Raw genomic sequence first — 20,529 nt, 5'->3', positions numbered from 1 at the left:
CCATTCACATGGCATTAATTTAAGTAAATACCACTAGTATTACTCTTACTGGAACTACAGACTGAATGGAAAATTACTTTGGGGTTAAAAAAGTTTGCTAACATTTTGCATTGGTTACTAAAGGATGGTAAAACAAAGCTTCAAGTTGCGAAGCTTCAAATTCTTTACTAGTAGCAATTTATTGGGAAATTAAACTGCAAGATACTCCTGCAAAACTCATTCTGGACGCTGGAAACATTATGTTTGATTGTCCCTTCCTAAAACCTGCAACAGATATTTCATTTTTATTTATTACCATTTAAATATTATTTTGCAGATTCTCGGTAGGTAACATTCCTGTCATGTGGGGTTTTTTAGAGTTTTGAAGCAAGTCTGAAAAATAACATTTCTCTGCTCCGATGAAATATAGCAAAAGTGTGCACAGTCTGTGAATTTCAGATCTGTTGCATGACTGCATTAAACTATGGATTGATACTCTTTTCAAGCAGAAGTGGATTACAGAGCTGACAGATTACTTAAAATAACCATTCTGGATGTGAATCACACTGACAAAAGCAAAGAAATCCCATTCAGAGGAAAACATCTTGCCTCAGCCAAACATTCTCAGAATGTGGATGCTTATATATGATTATTTATACAGGGTCAAAGGATTTTTTTTTTTTAATAGCTAGAGGTAGAAGCATGTAATTTCATTTTTTCTTGTAAACAAAAGGATTAGCAAAGTTACATATCATAGGTATGGATACTACCCATGAACCTGAGATGTTGCTCTTAAACAGCTCTGTGTTCTATGGTGGGGTTATGTGTTTCCATTACAAGGAGTGCACTGATGTGCCAGAGATGCACTCATTTACAAGCATGAATAGGAAAGAAAAAATTCAGTGTTTGCAATTCTCCTGCACATGATTACATTATTTTTTATATATTTATGTATAATATAGATATTTATATTTTTAGCAATTTTCTTAATATTTAAAGGGCAGAGGCAAAAACGAAAGAGCTATAGGTTACTGGAATGCATCTTCTATTGGTAAGTTAAATAAATCCTGATGCCATCTCTTTTTTTGAAGTTTTGAGAGTTTTCTAATTGATGTGGATATTTACCAATACATTTATAGTAGAAGCCATTCAAGATACAAGTGTTGAAAACCTTGGGAAATTAGTGTATTTGAAAAGCAAATATGTTGTAAAACATTACCTCTGCACCTTTTGTTTTTAGGAGCCACAAGAACTTCTGAAACAACTTGTGACAATGTATAGTCTTAAGTGCTGCAGTCTGAGAGCCCTTTTTCTATTGATCCTCTATAGGTAAGAATTATTTGCTAAAAAATATTATTTCTTCAATTTATAATATTATCTGTTATTTCTAATTATAAGTAAATTTATTATAAAAGATATCTGACCAGGTAACAAAGTTAAATCCTCTTGACAGTTGAATGTTGTCTCTTACAAATATTAAAGAACCGGGGTATTAATAACAGAAATACAGGACTGAACTTCATGAATCTCAGCTGCCTAGATTGAGTTACAGATTTTTTTAATTGGAAACATGGATAGGGAAAAAAAGAATGAAATTTAACTTAAACAAATGGTCCTTGAATGGAGGATGACTGGGTAGAGAGTGTGAATAGCATTTCAGATGCTTAACAAATTTAGACGAGCACAAGGTCCTTGCCTGTAGCATAGTACCTTGCCCAAGGACAGAAGCACACCGTCCACCTGGATTTACTACAAGCTTGAGATAGTAAAATCATCATTGTGCACTAAAAGGAGAGTATCTTAGAAAGAATTACCTCTTTAAAATACTGTTTTCTTATTCTCTCTTGATGAAATCATGAAGTCTTGAGGAAATCTGAGTTGTGTTAAGCTGGAAAGTGAAAATGATCCCTTCTGTGTACAAGCAACCCTTCTAAAAGTGTAGTTGCCATGACAAAAAAACTTAAGATAGAAATGGAGCACTTAAAATATATTGCTGATATAAAAATGGGGAAAAATATTCTTTATAAGTAATTCTAATAAGAAAATGTAAGCATGGATGATTAAACATTGTCACCATCAGCTTCAACTGAAGTATTTAAAGCCTGTGAGCCAATTTTCTATCTAGAATTGCCTAACCTACTTCATGTCTCACTAAATTCCTCAATATAAGATTCAGCCTGAGCTTTAGCTCAAGTGGGTGTGCAAACAGACTTTCACTCAGTTGTAGGGGCAGGTGGAACAGTCTGCTGAAAGGGAGTTTAAAGCATCTACTTCCCCCACCTTTTTCAGTACTATAAAGAGGTCTTCGTCCAGAACACACTTGCTCTAATTCCACCTTCCTTCCTCATCAGCTGAGACTCGCCACATTCTGTAATAACTAGATGACTTATGGCTTAGCAATAATAAAACATTGCTAGGAGATTAACAAAATTTCAGAAGCATCTAAGTAATAAGGAGGCAAAATTCCCCCAGAAGCTCAGCCTGTGGTATATAGTTGCCTTCATTATTATCAGACAGACTTTATGAATTTTCTTACAGCTTCATATGGCTCTAAGTATCCAGAAGCACAGAGTTCATTCCTGTGTGGTATCCATGGGAGTCACGTGAATGCACAACACCTTAGCTTAGATACACATGCACTGCACTGAGCTGCTGTCGTCCTGTTGCACCCAAATCCAAACATAGGCCGAGAAGCAGCTCTGTCCCTTGGTTATCTCACAGACAAGATGATGCTTAGGTATACAAATGCATTTTTCCAGTGCAGAGGTGTTTGTGAAAGTGCTGTTTAAAACAAAAATGATCCTGCTTGGCACTAAAACACAGAAATATTTCTGAGCAATATCCAAGGGCTGAGGTGCACCCAAAGCAAGGAACATGATTTCTCCCCAAGCGGTCCCTTAGATAACCCACCTGTATAAGCTCTGGTTAATGTGTGAAGAGAGTTTCCTCTAGTGAGTACTTTATAATCAGTAATGGTGTGGGGTTGTTTTTTTTTCCCTTTCTGTCTCTCCCTTCCCGAATGAGACTTCTTAACTTCACTTTCAGCACTTGACATTAAATTACATTACAATCACATCAAGGGCCTATTTTTAGTATTAAAATCTATATCTGGGGAGTAGCCCAGAAGTATTTTTAATTTTTTTAAAGTAGAAATGAAAAAAATGAGGCAAATTTATCTGAGTAGTCAATAGAACACGCAGTCCAAATCATTATCAGGAATCAGCTTAAGTAAATGTATGCTATGTAGTCCTAAGAAGGGCCCTCATTTGTTTCAGAAAGAGTGTTTTCAAATTAAAGAATATTAGCCTGGGTTTATGGAGCCAGAGAGAGAAAATTCTGTTGCATGTTTACTTCTTTTTTTTTTTTTTGACTGAGTTTAAGAGTACATATGTCACTTCAGTGTTTGTTCCTGTATCTGGTAGTTTGGTAGCATAATACTACAGTTTCAACCTCACCATTTAACAAAAAAATGGTGACAGTACTGTCTGTTTTGCAGAGAATTAATCAGTGATGTAGTAGATTTTGCTACAGTTTATCTATAAAGACCATAAAAAAACCTTATCGTTGAGCACAAGTATGAAACCAGAAGTAACACCTTTATTTACATCTGTAAACCCTTTTCCTGACAGTGAATTGCCTGAAATAAAGCTTTTTTTATTCTTGTTTTCCTGAGGGGAGTGCTTCAAAAGCTTGCTCAGACTGTATCTGGCATTTTGTTTATCTTCCCTCAGTTCTAAGGTGTTTCTGTCTCTTTCATGATACATAACTTCTGACAAAAAATAGCCAGGAAAAATATTCTCCTACACGTGTCTAGACTGTACTTTTGCTTAAAGTGGTGATATATACTATGGTTTACAGCAAATGTTCCCTCTTTCCCCTCCAGTTACCCCATTCTGTTAAGACACTAACTTGAAAGTGTCTTAAATAACAAGCAGTTGTTGTACCTTCCAAGTTGAGCCAAGCCCATAAAAATACTAAGTTTTTGAGCCATAAGAATAACTAGGGAAAATAAATAATTGCAATACAGATTTTATGAAAGCAAGCATAGGTCATTGAAGCTGATGAGTTAAAGCATTTAAAGCACTGACAGCCCAGAACAGATAGATATTCCCAGCTGACAAATATACTCAGTTTGGTTCTGTAAAAGCATGTTCTCTCCTCAGTGGCTGGAACAGCTGTTTCAAGGCAATTCCATACTTAAATGCATGCCAATGTATTTCACATACATTAAGGAAATGAAGGAACTAAAACATCATCTGCATTTAACTATAAAACATATAGTTAAATATAACAACAGAAATACTGGGTAAAAGAGAAGCTTAGATGAATTGATGAGAAGATGCACATGCATAAGTGGAATGAATCTCAGCTTTTACTTTTATCCTTTGTGAATGTTTGGAGCTGTGAGCTCACTCTTGCTTAGCAATGAAGAGAGGATGTGAATCAAAGAGCACTTTAAAGGAAACAGAGCATCACCCCTTAAAACACAGAAAAGCCAAACCCCTTAAGGCACATAACTTCTGTAGATTCCTTGTCTTTCAACACTGACAATCTGCTTCTGAGTATCCCCAAAGTTACCAGGATGGTAACACCAAACACTCACATTTAGGAGGCATCAGGTTCCTCTCACATATTGGCTTATAGGTCTTCTCAAAGGTTGTATGGCCAGATAGCACACAAGGGACAGTGCCTTGTTAATTCAGAGCCTCAATTACTGCACAACAGCTTTCCCGGGCCAACAAGTTCTTACTTAACCTTAACATTCAAAAGACCAGTGATACAAAGGTACACATCATGTTTTAATGAGGAGAATCATGAATTATCTCAAATGATTTAAGGGAAGGACTTTCATAAAAAGTTTTAAAGCTATATTTCAGAAAATAGCTGTTAACGGTAATGAATCAGAGCTCTGTACAATTGCATACTGATCAGCAGAATAATATTATACCCTTGCAGTGGAAAAGAAACAAGTTTTCCTTTATGTTTCACAGTATGTAAGACTTATTCAAGAACAGTCCAGTTCTGCTGTGAAATTAAACTCATGCAGGTCACTAAACACTTTGCTAAAATTTATATGTAAATTACAAAAGCCTAGATATCAATTAGAAGTACAGTATTTAAGAAGTCAATTACATTCAAGTACATTTCCAATTTTAACACCTTTGTGCAACATAAAACAGGTCTTTAGATTCATATTTCAACTCAATTTGAAATTGTTTCTTTAGGACAAAACTTACAGGAGAAACTTCCCTTATTTCAATGCTGGCATTACTCAAGACCACTCTTAAGGCTGAGTAAAGTAATAACATAGTTCTCTAGCAATAAAGAAATAAAAAAAACAGGGACAAAATAAGGAAGAATATAGGACTTCAAATATCTAAACTATATGTATTACAAGGCAGCTAATGAAAAACAGCTACTTCTGTGGGAATAGGGTCTGGTGAGCAGAAAATTACACAGCAATAGCAGCACTTCAGGCCAGTGGACACCACATCTAAAACCACAGTGTGATTTGGCCACGCGCATTCAGTGAGATCATCTTAGCATTTAAGCTTTGCCAGTTTAAGATACCGGATTATTCCTAGTGGATGAAAACCACAGTTTCCTGACAGAACAACTCAAACTTTCTCAGAAACAGAGCAAAATTAAAAACAAAAGATCAAACTTTGGCAAGCTACAGAAGACTGAGAAATATAATGCAGAAGAGCAAGCAGAGTTTTCAGGAGTAGCTCTAAGAAAAGCTGGGAATAAGAAATTCAGTGAGGATTTAGCAGTATTAAGAAAGACCACAAAACACTGGTATCCCCTTACCTATTAGTCTCTTCTCCCCAGAGCCAAACCACCACAGCTACAGCTCTTGATACCTACTGTAGGAGAGCTAAGGGGCAGAGCTAGTCACTTTTAGTGACCACTCAGTTCTCATGCAAGGAAGTAAAAAACAGAGATCCCCTCTCCTGATGAATATATAGGTGGCTGCTCTCCATCAGCACAGACAATGCCTCTGCTTGCTGCCAGCTGAGCCTCAGTGAGTCAAAAGTCTGCTTCTCACCTTCATAATTCATACCCCACTTTTCTCAAATCATTGGCAACAAGTGGTCAGTACCATTTGTGTTTTAATTAATGAAGAGCACAGCCTGAATCTGTGATGGGTGAGCACACCCTGCTCACAGTCTTGGGGTGCTCACCTTAGGGGTTAGGTAGAAATTAAGAGCAAGGTTATAATATTTTTTGCTATGGGACTGCTTCATCATCGGCATCATGTCTAGGCTTTGCGAACGAAGATTTGGGAAGGGCTTTACCCACATTTGCTACAAGTGCGCTGGTGGCTAAAGAGGCCAGTGCGAGATAGACAAGTCTGGTTGCAAAAGGCTGTGGGACTGCTACCTACAGTGTAACAGCCCTTGACGGCCACAACTGTCCCCCCACAGCTGCTAACCATTAAGGCCTATAAAAGGTGAAGAGGGATATATAAAAATGAATCCTGAGGGAGTCTGAGTAAAGAGTTGCAATTTTGGTATATATCCTTCTTAGACTCTTAATTCATCCAATGACTGTCATGTCCTGAACCCCCCATGGGACCATTGCAGGGACCCCAGGGTAAAAATGGGGTTTGTAATTCTTTATATTTACTTCTATGGATTGTATTTTTAGCTTTTTCTGAACAAACAAGGTATTTGAATTCTTACTATGCTTCACTGACTTTGCCCAAAAGGATTATTTCTATAACCTATTTAAAAATTGTGTTGTGAAAACAGAATTTTAAGAGTGTTTTTATGCACTAGTCTCTGACGTTGGTTTCTCTCTCTCTCTGAGAGCTAAATGTAATGTATTTCATTACGTAAAAAGAAGCTTAATTTTAAATACTGAAATAAACAGTCATTATCTCTTCCACATTCCTAGATTATAACAATAATACTCTGTTTACAGATAAAGTATTAAAGAAGATTGTTTCTCAGGTGAAGAGTTAAGAAATAATAAAATTTAAAGAAGCTATAGACTTTAAGCTATGAAAGTGATATTTTTTTCCTATAAGAGACTAATGTAGATTATGAAATCTGATATTTTCTGGAATTTTTTTTTTACAGTGCTGCAAAATGCTAACATGCATCTATTTCATAATATGTTTTCTGATGGACAGTAGTCAACAGTACCCTTGAAACTAATACAGCATTTTCTTGGAATGTCATCTCTGCTATAATTGATAATGTCTTTTTAAAACATCCTCATTTTCAATTGCTTTTAGGTCAATGCAAGTTCCTGAAGCTGAAGGAAAAAGTGAAATTCTACCTCCAACTATACAAAAAATAATAAAAGGATACAACAAATATCTACGTCCATTTTTTGATAGTAAGTAGAAAAGCTCTTTCAATAAGACTGAGCCATAACATAATGTGGTGTCTAAAACTCAGCAGTGAGAGCAAATTTTTTTTTTTCTGTACTTTTTTCTTTCTCTGTGTTTTACAGTGACTGATCTGATTATACATGTTCTATGATACAAGTGTAATAGAAGTGTAATAGCTTTTGTGACTTAAGGTGAAACTTATATATTCCAGGCATTCACAAGCTAAACTTCCAGACCCTGTTAGAAACCTGTCTATCATTCTATGTTTCTTTATGAAATAGCTGTAACATCTTGCCTATTTAAGAGCATAATTTCCTCTGAATTCCTAAACAATAACTATAAAAATCTTTGATTAAAGATTAGAAAGCTTTATATATCAATCTGTTCACAAGAGCAAAGGCAAATCTTGTTGCTATATGAAGTATTACATGCGTCAACTATAAGATTGCAAGAGAATTATTTAATAAATGATTCTTGCCTCAGGTCGTAAAGGTCACTGGACAGATATACTGCAAAACTATGGGGGAAAATGAATCGAAAATGTCAGTTCCCTGCATCAGAAGGCGATGGTCACCAAATTGGAAGACCCACATTGTCCACTGCACCAAGGCTGTTTTTACTGCCCTGCAGTGCAGTCAGCTGGACACCTGAAATCTCAGTGACAAACATCTTCCTTGCTTGAGTCAGGCTGTTGCATACACCAGAAATATTGAAGAGTTGTGAGGTGGCATGAAGATCTCTTTCTGGAGAAACTGCAGAACTCTGAAGAAGAAAATATTCTGAATGTCGAAAAGACGCTCAACAGCATGTGTCTGTCAGAAAATAAACTTGCAGGCTGAATGCTAGGCAATAGTTTTTAAGCTAGATATTCAGAAGTGTTCGAGGTTTCAAATGAAGATTTTTACATCCCTCTATATATTGCTTAAAACAATTGACTAAAGAGTTTCTCAAACCATACTGTTACCTCTTGCTATCTAAATACCTGGTTCCATAAAGGTACTCTACATCATGTGCAATTTCTGAATTTGTTTCATAAAAATATTAAGATACATCTATATTTTAGGATAAATGAAAACTATTTCATCTGTTTGTTTTTATGGTAATTGTCTCAGCTGGGGATACAACTGCTATAAAATATTTAATGCTCTAAGGAGACTTTCAGAAATATAAAAGTAACTCTAATAAATAAACTAACCCTTTCTCACTGGAGATAATTCATAATGTAAAATAACTGTGTTTGGTGGCCATTAATATATTTTATTCATTACTTCATGTTAGTACTAGAAATTCATTGGCACTGCCGTGATTCATGTGCTTCGGTAGACAGCAGAGTTTCATTGAGAAATCCTAGGATAGCAATTAAGACCAACAGCAAAGCACTTTTGAGTTACAAATCTCCCTTTTCTTTCCTCAGGTTTTTTTTTTCCCCTCAGCTGTTTTATTGCAGCAAGGCTGTAGTTCCTTTTTTCTGGCTGGGTGCTTTGTTCAGAGAGATGCTAAGGACACTCTGTTTGCCTGGAAATCCCAGAGGGGCTCAAGCAATGATCAAGTCTTTGTCACACACAGAGCCAGTCTAGCACCTCCAGACAGTGCCAGCATTGCTGCATATGCTCACTGCAGCTCAGGCATGCAAACACTGCCTCAGAAATCTTTGATGGATCTTTATTAGCCCTAGTGCTGAAGGAGTGAGATGACACTGAAAAAATACATTTTATTGATGCCATTTCTAAATGCACGGTTGTTGGTTTTGTGAGAAATAAGTTTGTAGGAATAATTTAGGTTAGGATAAGTCAGGAAATGCTCATCCTAGTTTTTGAACCTGTAGCTTTTTGCAAGATCATTTGGGGTCACTTTCCACGTGATAGAGGCATGTGCTTGGGCTGGGAAGTGTATCTATCCAGCCCTAGCCCCTCTCTATTACTGGCAATGTGGGCTGCACCTCTCATGAGGTTTAGGTCCAGAAGCAGAGCTAGTGAACTACCCAAATCCTCAGTTTAACAAGCCTGCAGATCGTACTTATCTGTGTGACTACAGCTAGGTTCCATGTAATATTTTCCTTCTTTATATGGATATGGTTATTTGCCTGCAGCTGGTGTACCTTGTATCTGTTCTTTGTTAGAAAGATTTCAATAGAACTGTCTTTACTCAGAATTATATCAATGGCTACAGCACAGCTGTCAAAGAGTTGTTGAAGCCAGAATATCAATTTAGTCATTGATATCTCTTCTGTAACTTCCCCCTGTCCTATTCTCCCCAAATCCTTAATTTCTTTGGTATGATATTTGCATGTTAATAGTAAGAGAGTGACCAATTAGAGATGGATCTTAAGATCAAACTGCTGGTTAGACTTGAGTAGGCTAGTGAACAAATACATGGTAAAAACATAGAGTGGGGTATTCTGGTGGAGATCATCAGCTACTGTAGAAGCCTGCACAGTCCTGATATACTCTTAGAAGCAAACTTGTGTTTCTAGAAATATGAACAGAAAAGGATTGATATGCATATTAATCTGGAGATGTGTGTTTGCTGTCTGCAATGCATGAAAGGATTTGTATATATGGGAAACTAATATGTGTATGTTGATATGCAGAAATACCCAAAAACAATATGCTAAAATCAGCCTTCTTAAGACACTTGATTTCCTTTTTTAAAATTTATTTTAGGCCAAGATCCCTTTGCTTTCAAAAATATGCATATTTCTGTTTATTTGTGCGTTAGATACGTGCTCATAAATATGCATGAAGAAATCTGTCATTAAACTAGATGATATTATTTGTTGGCATCTACAGTGCTTTGAGCTTACCATTAGCTAATCACAGTGGAACTATGAAATGTGATTTTTATCAAGTGTGAGAGGGCCAGGGGTTAGCTTGAATTTTAGAATAACATAATTCAAAGTAATTTCAAAGTTATTTGTCCTTGAAAATTTTCTTCAGTCAGGAATTGGGAATTTTAGAATCGATGCTTGCTGCCAAGATACAATCATACTCTTACAAAATCAGTGACACTTAACTCCTTAATATTTAGCAAAATGGGGGTTTAGTCCTGAAAAGAAAGCTTTAGGTATAAACAAATGATCATAAAATGAAAGTTCCTTTCTCCTAAAGCCAGAACAAACATAAATATTTACTAGTCAAGGCAATTTTATGACAGCTCATAAATTCTTAGTTTAATAAACCCTCCGTTTGCCTATTAGTTTGTGTTTGGTCCTTTTGTGCTGAGATTGGCAGATGACTGGAAATTACCCAAGCACATCCAACTCAGCTAGTGTCATTAACAAGGGGACCATGAAGATATGTTTCATTTGAATCCAGTGACTGTGCAAAACAACATAAAAACTGTCTTCTTCTCTCCTTGCATGAATTGAAACTAATGCTTTTCTAGATTTTAAGTCTGGATTAATCTCACCTTATTTTAGTCATCTCCTTCCTTGGCAGTCACCCTTCAGGCTGTTGCTACCCAAGTGTTCCAATTTTTGCATAACACAGACTGTCATTTCCATCTCCAAGCACCTAAATTATGTGCCCAAAGTTGGATTAGTCGAAGCCAGTCTTAGTATGACAGAGGTTTGCAAGTAAAGTTGGCTGAGAGCTTTATGTTTGTCCATGGTGGGTGGCACACACCAGTTGCCAAATCACTGTTTAGTACAGAGGAATCTCAGCTGAACTGGTTATTTAGCTCTGCCATCATCTGAATGTTACTATTAAAAATGTTCTCTTTCCTTATCTATAGCATTTAGTGTCATTCTTAGAGCTGGTTCATCAAGCAAGTCTTCATAAACTGAACACATAGTTCTAATAGTGAAATTTTAAAAAATTACCTATCTAGAATGATTTTAGCCATTCTTTTGACTGGAATGTGAAATACACCTATACTAGATATTGCTCCTCAATATAATATCCATCCTATCCTTTTAGACATATATGTAATGCTTCTATAGAAAAGTTGGTGTAAGGGATTTAAGAATGTGCAGTTATTTCCCTTAAATATGCTACATAACCCTAACATTTTATCTCAGCCATACAAGTTGATTTCAACCTCAGGTTTTCTGCTGAAACCGTGTAGACCAATTTTATAACTTCAGCTGCTGTGCCAAGCCTCTCTGAATTAATGAGTTATTCCTGCTGACTTCAGTGAGCCTTGGATGAGGTTCATAGAGTTGTTAAAGGATGCATAAAATGTTGTAAATAATTTTATACAAATAGATTTTGTTCTGTGATTGAACGTGATAATTTAAGTGTTCTAATTAAAAAGAGAGACTAGGAAAAGGTCACAGCTAAGTACATTTGAATATAGAAGCTGCTTTCAAGTGGTGTAGAAAGGTGTCATGCTTAAATCAGTTATTCTAAATCACATTTAAAAGATTATTTTCCTTAGCTTTGTAATGAGTAATACATTTCATGGTCTTAAGTTTTAAATGAAAGCAAATCAAATCTACGAGTCCAATCTTCTGTGTAAGGTCAGTCATCATGGGGTTTTTTCCTCAGATGCTGTTTATATTAAGTTCTATGAATTTATTTAGATGAAGTCTTCAGAAGTGTACAGTTTACCCCCAAAGAGACCCAGAGATATCACAATGTTAGCTGTGTCTAACACCCTTTGATTTATTGAGGCAAACTGACAGGGTATGTGAGAAAGAAATACCAAAAAAATCATCATTTAAAGATGATTTAAATGATTTAAAGAGCATTTTATGTCCCACTTAGCCAATGTCTAATCCTTCAGAGAAAGGCAAAAAGCCCAGAATATGTAAACTTCAGCATAGATTTTCCTTCCTTTTCCATGGAACTAAGAGACACTATGAGACTCACTGCCACCAAACCCAGCTTCCTGCATACAGAACAGTTTGGATTTTGGTTTGGGATTTTTCCACCCCCCAGCCCCTAAATGCAAAGTTCTAGAGACTCTAACTTTCCAACAGTGATTAAGTTCAGTTAGAAAAAGAATCAATTTATTTGAAGTTTCATGTTGTGTCTAGCTTCCATCAACTGTCATCTTGCTTTGCTTTGCCAAAGAATGTGCACAACTTACTACTAGATCCATTTTGTGACATTGGACAAATCACTTCTCTGGCTTCTCTTTGAGGAGCTGAGTAAATGATGTTCCTTGATTTTTATGTTATATGCTCTGATATTAAGCTTCCAAATTTTTTGTCTTCTGGAATATTTCTTTCTATCACATAAGCTCTGTCTGCTGTTTGCATATTTTTTTTCAAATGTGGAAAACGAATTGTGTCACTGTCATCCCATAACAGTCTTGCCAATACAGAGTAGATTGCAAGATAGCTTAATTTCGTGCGTTACTCCCCATTGCCAAAGCACAAGATGGAAAGAGCATGTTGAAATGATTATCTGTGACAACCTCTAAATCCTTTTCAAAGGCACTGCTTGCCAAGATAGTTTCTTATCCAGTATGTACTGCCTGCATTATTTGTCTCCACATTAATTGCTTGCATTTGGCTATATTGAAATGTGTTTTTTGACGAGTGATTTAACAAGTCTCCACCAATTTTTGTCTTGTCCACAAACTGTACCAGTGAAGCAACATCACTGTCTAAAGATTATTGATGTGAACAAATAGGATTGAAGCTGATTCCTGCTAGAAATGGGTCTGTCTTTTGATGTCTTTATATCAAGAATTACAGTTGAGATCTGTCAGAAGGCCTCTCTTAATCTGTCCAGTTTCTTAATGTAAATATTTGTCAAGAAAAATATCTTGTGGTGGGAATTTTAATGCACTGGAAAAGGTCTAAGCATAATGTATCTCTTTATGTAAGAGTTCCATAATACTCTAAACCAAAGCAAAGCTGGCGATCAGAGAGAAAAAAATCAATTTTTTAGGAACCTATAATGAATTATTCTAGTGATAATTTTCCTTCTAATTCTCTGCTAGAGTTGCAGTATTTTATCCAGTGTTGCTGAAAAGATGAGATGTTCTTACAAAAAGCCACCTCTCTTGAGGTGTTTCTGAATGTCAGAATTGCTTTATGTTTTCTTAAACTGAATGAAAAAGAGCTCACACGAACAGCTCAGCACTGCAAGTTATTGATAGTGCCCATCCATTTCAGTAGTAGGCACACGCATGACACAGTGATGGTTACTTTGTTACTACCAAGTGTAACAGGCTGGGATCTTTGCAGTGCTCCAAACTTAATTTTTAGGTATGCTGTCTGCCACTCTTCTGTCTGCTTTCCCGTATGAGATCACTACGAATATCTATAAAGTGCATAAAGGAACAGTCCCTGTACATAAATTACAGGGAAATTTAAAGTTAAAATGTATGTTGCTTAGATTGCACAGCCATTGCTTAACAAGGCACTCCCTTTGGCAAGCCTTTGCCATGCATTGAAGATTTCCTTCGCTAATGCGGGACAGACTGACTTTAGTTGTTTTCTGAAGGTCAGTAGATTTCTTCTGAAGTTGTCATTGTACGTACAGCTTCTGCCAAACATATGGAAATGTAGGAACTGGCTGCCTCATCTGGTCTCCTGCCCAGTTTTTGACACTGTCAACAGGAGACCATTCAGAGGAAGTTCAGGGAAAACCCTGGTGAATAATTATGGGCAGACTCATTCTGTTATTAATACTTTACAATTTATAGTGCCTTTCTAAAAAAGCATTTAGCCTCACACGCAAAAAAAGAAATCAGCATTTTACTATTAATGTCGTTCTGATTTGACTAACCGTTGTAGCGAATCAGTTCTCAGCAGCTTGTATGCTATTAATAAAGATCCTTTTCATAGTTATTTTCCTGCAGAACTCCTCCCATACAGCATGTTGCTGTATCTTAGGTGATATAATTTTCTGCTGAGTTTTCAGGAGTGCTGGGCTTGACAGACTAGAGCACTCGGCCTGTGCCAGCTGTCAGCTGGGGCTAGTGGAACAGGATGGTTTTGCCCTGACTGCACTACCACTCCTTAGCACTTGAACCTCAAGGCAAGTCTGTGCTAGCACAGTGTTTGAGCTTGAAGTACCTCTTAACCTGAGCTAGAGGTCTTGTGGTGTTTGGGAGTCACCCAACACTCTTTACAACTACCTGAAAGGAGCTTGTAGCCAGGTGGATATTGGTCTCTTCTCCCAGGCAACTAGCAGTAGGACAAGAGGATACAGTCTTAAACTGCACCAGAGGAGGTTTAGGTTGGACATTAGGAAGAAGTTCTTCACAGAAAGAGTGAAGAAGAAGAGCATTGGAATGAGCTGCCCAGGGAGGTGGTGGAGTCACCATCTCTGGAGGTGTTTAAGAAAAGACTGGATGTGGCTCTTAGTGCCATGGTGTAGTTGACAAAGTGGTGTTAGGTCATAGGTTGGACTCCATGATCTCAGAGGTCTTTTCCAACTTAGTTGATTCTGTGATTCTCTAACACTACAATACTGTTGTGTTACTCAGGACTATTTTGAAAAATACTTCAACAGGAAAGAAAGAAGGAAGAGATCTACACGTTCCTGTTTGTGTGATTCCAGAAAAATTAAACCCTACTTAATTTCAGTAATCTGGGAAAATTAGCTTTTCCTCTCATATGTGTAACAATAGCACTGATGATACTGTAATGCTGTTAGTGAACATTTCCCCATATCTGTATTACCTTACTAGGCAAGGATCAGGTGTTGTTCCAGCCAATAAAATAGGATATAATAAAAAGAGTCTGATTATTCCCAGCCATGATTCCCACATAACCATCTGAACAGTGCATTGTCCTCTCATTAGGATGGTTGATCATTAGGCATATGTCTTGCAGGATGAGGTTCCCCCCAAATAATTGTGTGACAGTTGGCAACACTATGCTCTGCTACAGTCATACATGAGAATCTGTAGGAAGACTTGAAAAAAATCAGAAAATGGATTATTTTAAAATTTAATGAATTTTGAGGGTCTGACATATGTTCTGGGGCTGGCAACATGGTACCTGTAATAATGATATAGTACAATGGTAAGCATAAGTATTAATTGTCTCTGTTGCTGTTGCACCCCAGGAAGTTGGGCTGAGTTTCCTGGAGGCTTGAGCTTTTAATCCTAGAGGGAGAAAACATAAATGTATTATTGGAGTATCAAAACCTGAAAAGAATGGAAAGAAACAGAAGAACAAGCTGTCAGTGATCTGAGAGATTTTCAGTTGCTTTCATTCCAGAGTCATCTTCTAATAGATAAACAATTTCTTCTAAATCCTATATAAAATTTTATAGTATATAATAAACACACGGGTTACCATCTGGGCATGCTGCAAACCTACAGTCCTGCTTTAAGCTGGAGCTTTATATTTAAACTTTCAACTGAGTCCAAAACAAAGGATTTATATATTTTTTCAGGAGTGATAGGTGCTTAATGACTTTAACATATGCATTGCAAATAGAAACTATTTTGGAAAAAATAAAAATACTAGTACAGTTATGTGACTTAGAATGATATATTTTTTTCTTAATGTTACTCAGGGCGGGTAGAGTTCAACTCCATCTTCCTCTGAGTGTCATTTGGGGCCATATAGGAGCTTTGCATATAATGCATTGCAAGGAACCATGAGGGGCTTTCAGCAGTGTGTCTGTAATATATGGGCACTATCAGTTTTGTAGACCTTACCTAAAATATTTCTCTGTTTCTCAGTACTATATCCTTTGCTTCTCAATTGCTTGGAAAGATGCATTTATTTAATATTAATTTCCTTGTACAAGTGCTCTGTTAATTATTCTGCACATACGCAACGAGGAATAATGTTTCTGTGAAAGCTCTGCACAAATTCTGCATTTTAAAATGCACAGCTGGTGATCTTCCTTCCAATACTGTGAAATGCATGTTCAGAAGGAAACGAGAATCTGAGCATACTAACATTACAATAACAGCTACTTAGGTAAGGTATTAATCACGCTGAATGAGCCTTCAGTTCATATTAATATTAAAAGGAAAATTAAATTACTAGTTTTCCTTTAGAAATGCAAATATCCCAAGATTACTGCTAGTGGTTGAAAGCAAAATGTTAAAATGCAATGGCACAATATATACAATAATTTCCTAAATGGGCAGTTAATAAAGTCACTCAGCTGTGCCATCTGGATATTAACCATGTGACATGGCCAGGTGAAACTTCTTAGTCTGCTAACATCTGATGGACCAGATGTTGCAACTGGAAGAATTCTTTCCACTGCTCTGCACCTCAGAGTCGAAGAGTGTGATGTATCATGGGGATTTTGCCTTCCACACCTTATTGTGTAACACGTTCCCCAGCACATTTTTTCTGGGGAAAAATCATATAAACTGGGAAGTATTTAAGAAATAAAGCCTGTTTATTAAAACTAAGACACTGTTAGCCTAAAAGTATTACATTTTCATTACAAATATTAGAATTCTTGCATAATTTAAATTTGAGAAATATTTCCTTTCTTAAGAAAGCTTCTAAACATTTAGAAAAAAACCTGGAAGATTTTGTAGCCAGTTCTCCTGAAAACTGAGTATGAAAGAACTATGAGCTACATTCTGACTTCCTCTTTTTTTTTTCAGATGGTCCTGTGTCAGTTGGAATGAGTATGGATATTGCAAGCATTGATACAATATCAGAAATAAATATGGTATTGTAGCTTTTGCAGTCTTTTTTTGTTCTGCTTGATAAGCTAATGTCTTGTGCTTACAGCTGCTGGCAATGTGACTTTGGGCTTGTCTCCTTGTGAAGTCAAAGTGGGTTAGGAGGTGGAATTTTATTTTTTACTACAGATATAGTTTATAGCACTATAATAAATATAAAAATGCAGCTGCAAATTACACCTCTCACAGATACAAACAGAACTTTGCTACTGAGTATTAATCTTAATGAAAGGTATGTGGATCAGTATTTATTTTCCAGATTAAATGTCTAAATCTTTATGCATTTTAGAAAAATGAAAATGTATTCATGAGCCTTTGAAGTCACTGTCTTTCCTTATGATTAGACACAGCTGAACTTAGACTGTTTTTCTCTTCTATTTTTACTGTCACACATTAATTTATTCCAGCTGTGTTTCATGAAATTTGTATCATTTGTTTTTGAACAAACTACGAAATGGAATATATTTTCTAATTAAAGATCTTCCATTTGTACATAAAATAAAAGCCAAAATTCATTAATCACCTATTAAATATTAGTGTATTAGTAATTATTAGTTACTATTTAGAAAGGGGGAAGTAAGGTTAGAACTTCAGATGAATTTATAATATTGATAAAAACACTCCATAAAATCAAAAGTTGATTTAAAACATGTTAGGAAATAGTGTTATTTTAACGTAGGACTGCAAGGCATATCTCAATTGAAGGGGAATTGGCTGAACGTTATATTCAAGGTCTTGATAAATTTGGTACCACTGTTTCCTTTGTGATGCAGAAAGGATAAATTGTGCTAAAAGATGATGATTCTTGTTTCACTAACCTCTTTTGTCTATCGGAATTTATTCAATTTTTTCCAAAGTGTTCTTAAAAAAAAAATCATTATTTATTTAGTAGTTTATGCAAACAAAATTATGTTTGGAACCACTTACATAAATAATTCTAAAATTTAAAGATTTACAGAGCCAGATTATCTGCTTACAAAGTTCCAATGACTTCAGCTGATTTATAGCCCCAGACTCAGGCCATCAGCTTTTACTGTAAGAACAAAATCTACCACCTCACATTGAGTGCTAGTAAATTTGTCAGTATGAGAGTCAGTACAGCTGCTGTTGGACATGGAGAGTCACAGCTTATTTGTGCACAACAGCTGTTTCCTTATATTTCTGTAAAACGGAATACAACACAGGCTTCCTTTTTATGATAATTTTGGTTTTTTCTCTTTCAGGACTACACAGCTACCATATTTCTAAGGCAGCGATGGACTGATGAGAGACTTTGTTTCGATGGTAATAAGAGTTTAAGCTTAGATGGTCGGCTTGTGGAAATGCTTTGGGTACCAGATACATTCATAGTGGATTCAAAAAGGTCTTTTCTTCATGATGTCACTGTTGAGAATCGTCTTATAAGAATATACCCTAATGGAACAGTCTTGTATGCTATACGGTGTGTATATCCATGTGTCAGCCTTTATAATTGGCATCTACTTACATTTTAAACTTTCCAGGTTAGCGTATTTTTTGCTTAAGAAAATGGTTCTATTTGTAAAAGTAGAATATGCATGGCCTTGTAGTTCTATGAATAATAATATTATTGGCCAATATGAATAAATTATTAAATGTAATAATAGATCTTCTCTTCTTCCCTAATTAGACCCTTTTGCTTTCATGTAGACCAAATACAGGAATTGGATGTTGCAATTCCAGTTGTTTGCAATGAAGGGGAAGGCAAGCTGTGATGATTGACTTGCATTATTTATTGTGGATTATTCTTTATAATAGGTTTTGATAAATATAACCAAATCTTAAAATATATTACAAAATAACAAAGGAAAATGTGCACTGTAAGTGAGAAGGCAGCAAACAGTGCCCTTTTTAGACTGCTGCTAAACCCAGATCATCTGGAGTGTTTTCCTGTTTGGGATGCTATTATTCTTGCACATTAGATACCAGTAAATAATAGGGTGTTTTCCCTCACAGTAGGTATTTGCCTGCAAATATTATTTCAAGGAGGATGCATAGCATTTTTTTTGTTTTTACTGGTGAACAACTTTATGCTGTTAATAATTAGCAAACTGGTTTTTTTTCAAGGATCACCACAACCGTATCATGCAGCATGGATCTGACTAAATATCCAATGGATAAACAGACATGTACTTTGCAACTGGAAAGCTGTAAGACCCTTAATCCTTATTCTTTTTATACAACTAGAAAAATATTTGTGTTTTTTTAATGCTAGATAATATCAGGGTGGCTGGAATTTTCGAAGAAGACAATGGACATAATGTGACCAGTGCCTGTTGAATTACAATAGAATCTGTGTGCAAGGATATCTACATGAGACATCACTGAAAATAGCATGGCACTACTGAAATGCTGCAATGCCATTAATGATTAAGCAAAACATCGGGAGATTCTCACAGGCTTGGTTTTGCAGTGCATCCTGCAGTTACTCTGTTGGTCTTCAGAGGGAGTTCTGTGAGCAGGCATTTTCTAGCACAGACGAGGAAATTTTTTTTCTCTTTCAGAGAGCGTGTAATTTTTTCCCCCGAGATACAATTCCTTTAGGAGAGAAAAAAATTAGAATAAGGCTTATTTGTAAGACATATAGTTCATCTTAATAATTTACTGTTTTCATACTGAAAAAATGTAATTGCATGGACAGGTCTGAGATTGATGGAAACAGGTTTATTATGACTTATTTAGTTGCCACTGTACCAGTGCCCTGGGAGACAATGTATCAATTGATGGACCAAGACTAAATATTCTTTCTCATTTTATCAACCGATGTCCTCATATTTTCTTTAAAATATGCTCTCTAATACTTTGTAGACATGGTTACTTTGCAAACACCCAAACACGCATTTTTATAGCTAACTGTTAGCTATTATTCATATGACAAGACTCTACAAAATAATTTTTGCATGGAATAACATAAAATGATAACCAATTCTGTAAGATGAAATATATATATTTAAATATGTACCAATACATACTCAAAATCTTTTGGAAGGCTTTTCAGTACTTGTCAGGTTTTATTCTGTATCTCTTCAGGAGTGTGTGTGTGTGTTCTTTATCTCTTCTTGATAATGACCAATTAGAAAATTGCTGTAAAATTTCATTTTAGACAGAAACACAAGGGAAATGAACCCAAAAACCTTCTTCACACAGGAGTCCCTCTAGATAAGCAGTTTTATAAGATCAGTTTAACAAATAATGATTTGAATTAGAGTTGGAATTTGTCTCTAATTTATTTCCTTTGAAGAGCATATTGGTAAATCAGTGTATATGGATTTAAATCAACAGCAATGCCTAATGAGTCATTTAGTATTTTCTCTAGTTCCATAATGAAATATATGTCCCACAGGAACTTACAATTTATTTGACAGAATTAAAAAAAAAAAAAAAGAGAATTCCCCCTGTAATTAAAACCAAGCATTTTTCAGATTGATTCCATCTGCTTTTTCAACAACACACAAGTGTCTCCTGTCCAAAGGGAAAACACAGTCACGTCCTAACAAATGCTCCGATTGCAATGGAGTTTAGTTTTGAGGAAAATAGCTAGAAGCAATAAATACAAAAAGGAAAGAGTGTGCCTTTGGCTGTGGCCCTTTTTTGTCAGTGCACTACAGTCCTTTCTTTTGGGT

At 35.9% G+C, this 20,529-nt stretch overlaps 1 protein-coding gene across 1 annotated transcript in view; it reads left to right on the top strand.

The window, feature by feature from the left end:
* Nucleotides 1-20,529, top strand: part of LOC113982569 (gamma-aminobutyric acid receptor subunit pi-like) — a 47,651-nt gene that overhangs the window by 7,494 nt on the left and 19,628 nt on the right. The window contains exons 2-6 of the mRNA XM_027710948.2: nucleotides 1,220-1,308; nucleotides 7,223-7,326; nucleotides 16,808-16,875; nucleotides 18,112-18,329; nucleotides 18,974-19,056. Coding sequence (XP_027566749.1) covers nucleotides 1,253-1,308; nucleotides 7,223-7,326; nucleotides 16,808-16,875; nucleotides 18,112-18,329; nucleotides 18,974-19,056 — 529 coding nt within the window. The 5' untranslated portion in view covers nucleotides 1,220-1,252. The remainder of the gene's footprint in view (nucleotides 1-1,219; nucleotides 1,309-7,222; nucleotides 7,327-16,807; nucleotides 16,876-18,111; nucleotides 18,330-18,973; nucleotides 19,057-20,529) is intronic.

Source organism: Pipra filicauda, unplaced genomic scaffold, assembly GCF_003945595.2.
Source record: "Pipra filicauda isolate LSUMZ 115617 unplaced genomic scaffold, ASM394559v2 scaffold15_size4787011_pilon, whole genome shotgun sequence".
NCBI classification, from domain to species: Eukaryota; Metazoa; Chordata; class Aves; order Passeriformes; family Pipridae; genus Pipra; species Pipra filicauda.
Note: the sequence above shows the minus strand (reverse complement) of the source record. Positions and strands in the feature narration are given on the sequence as shown.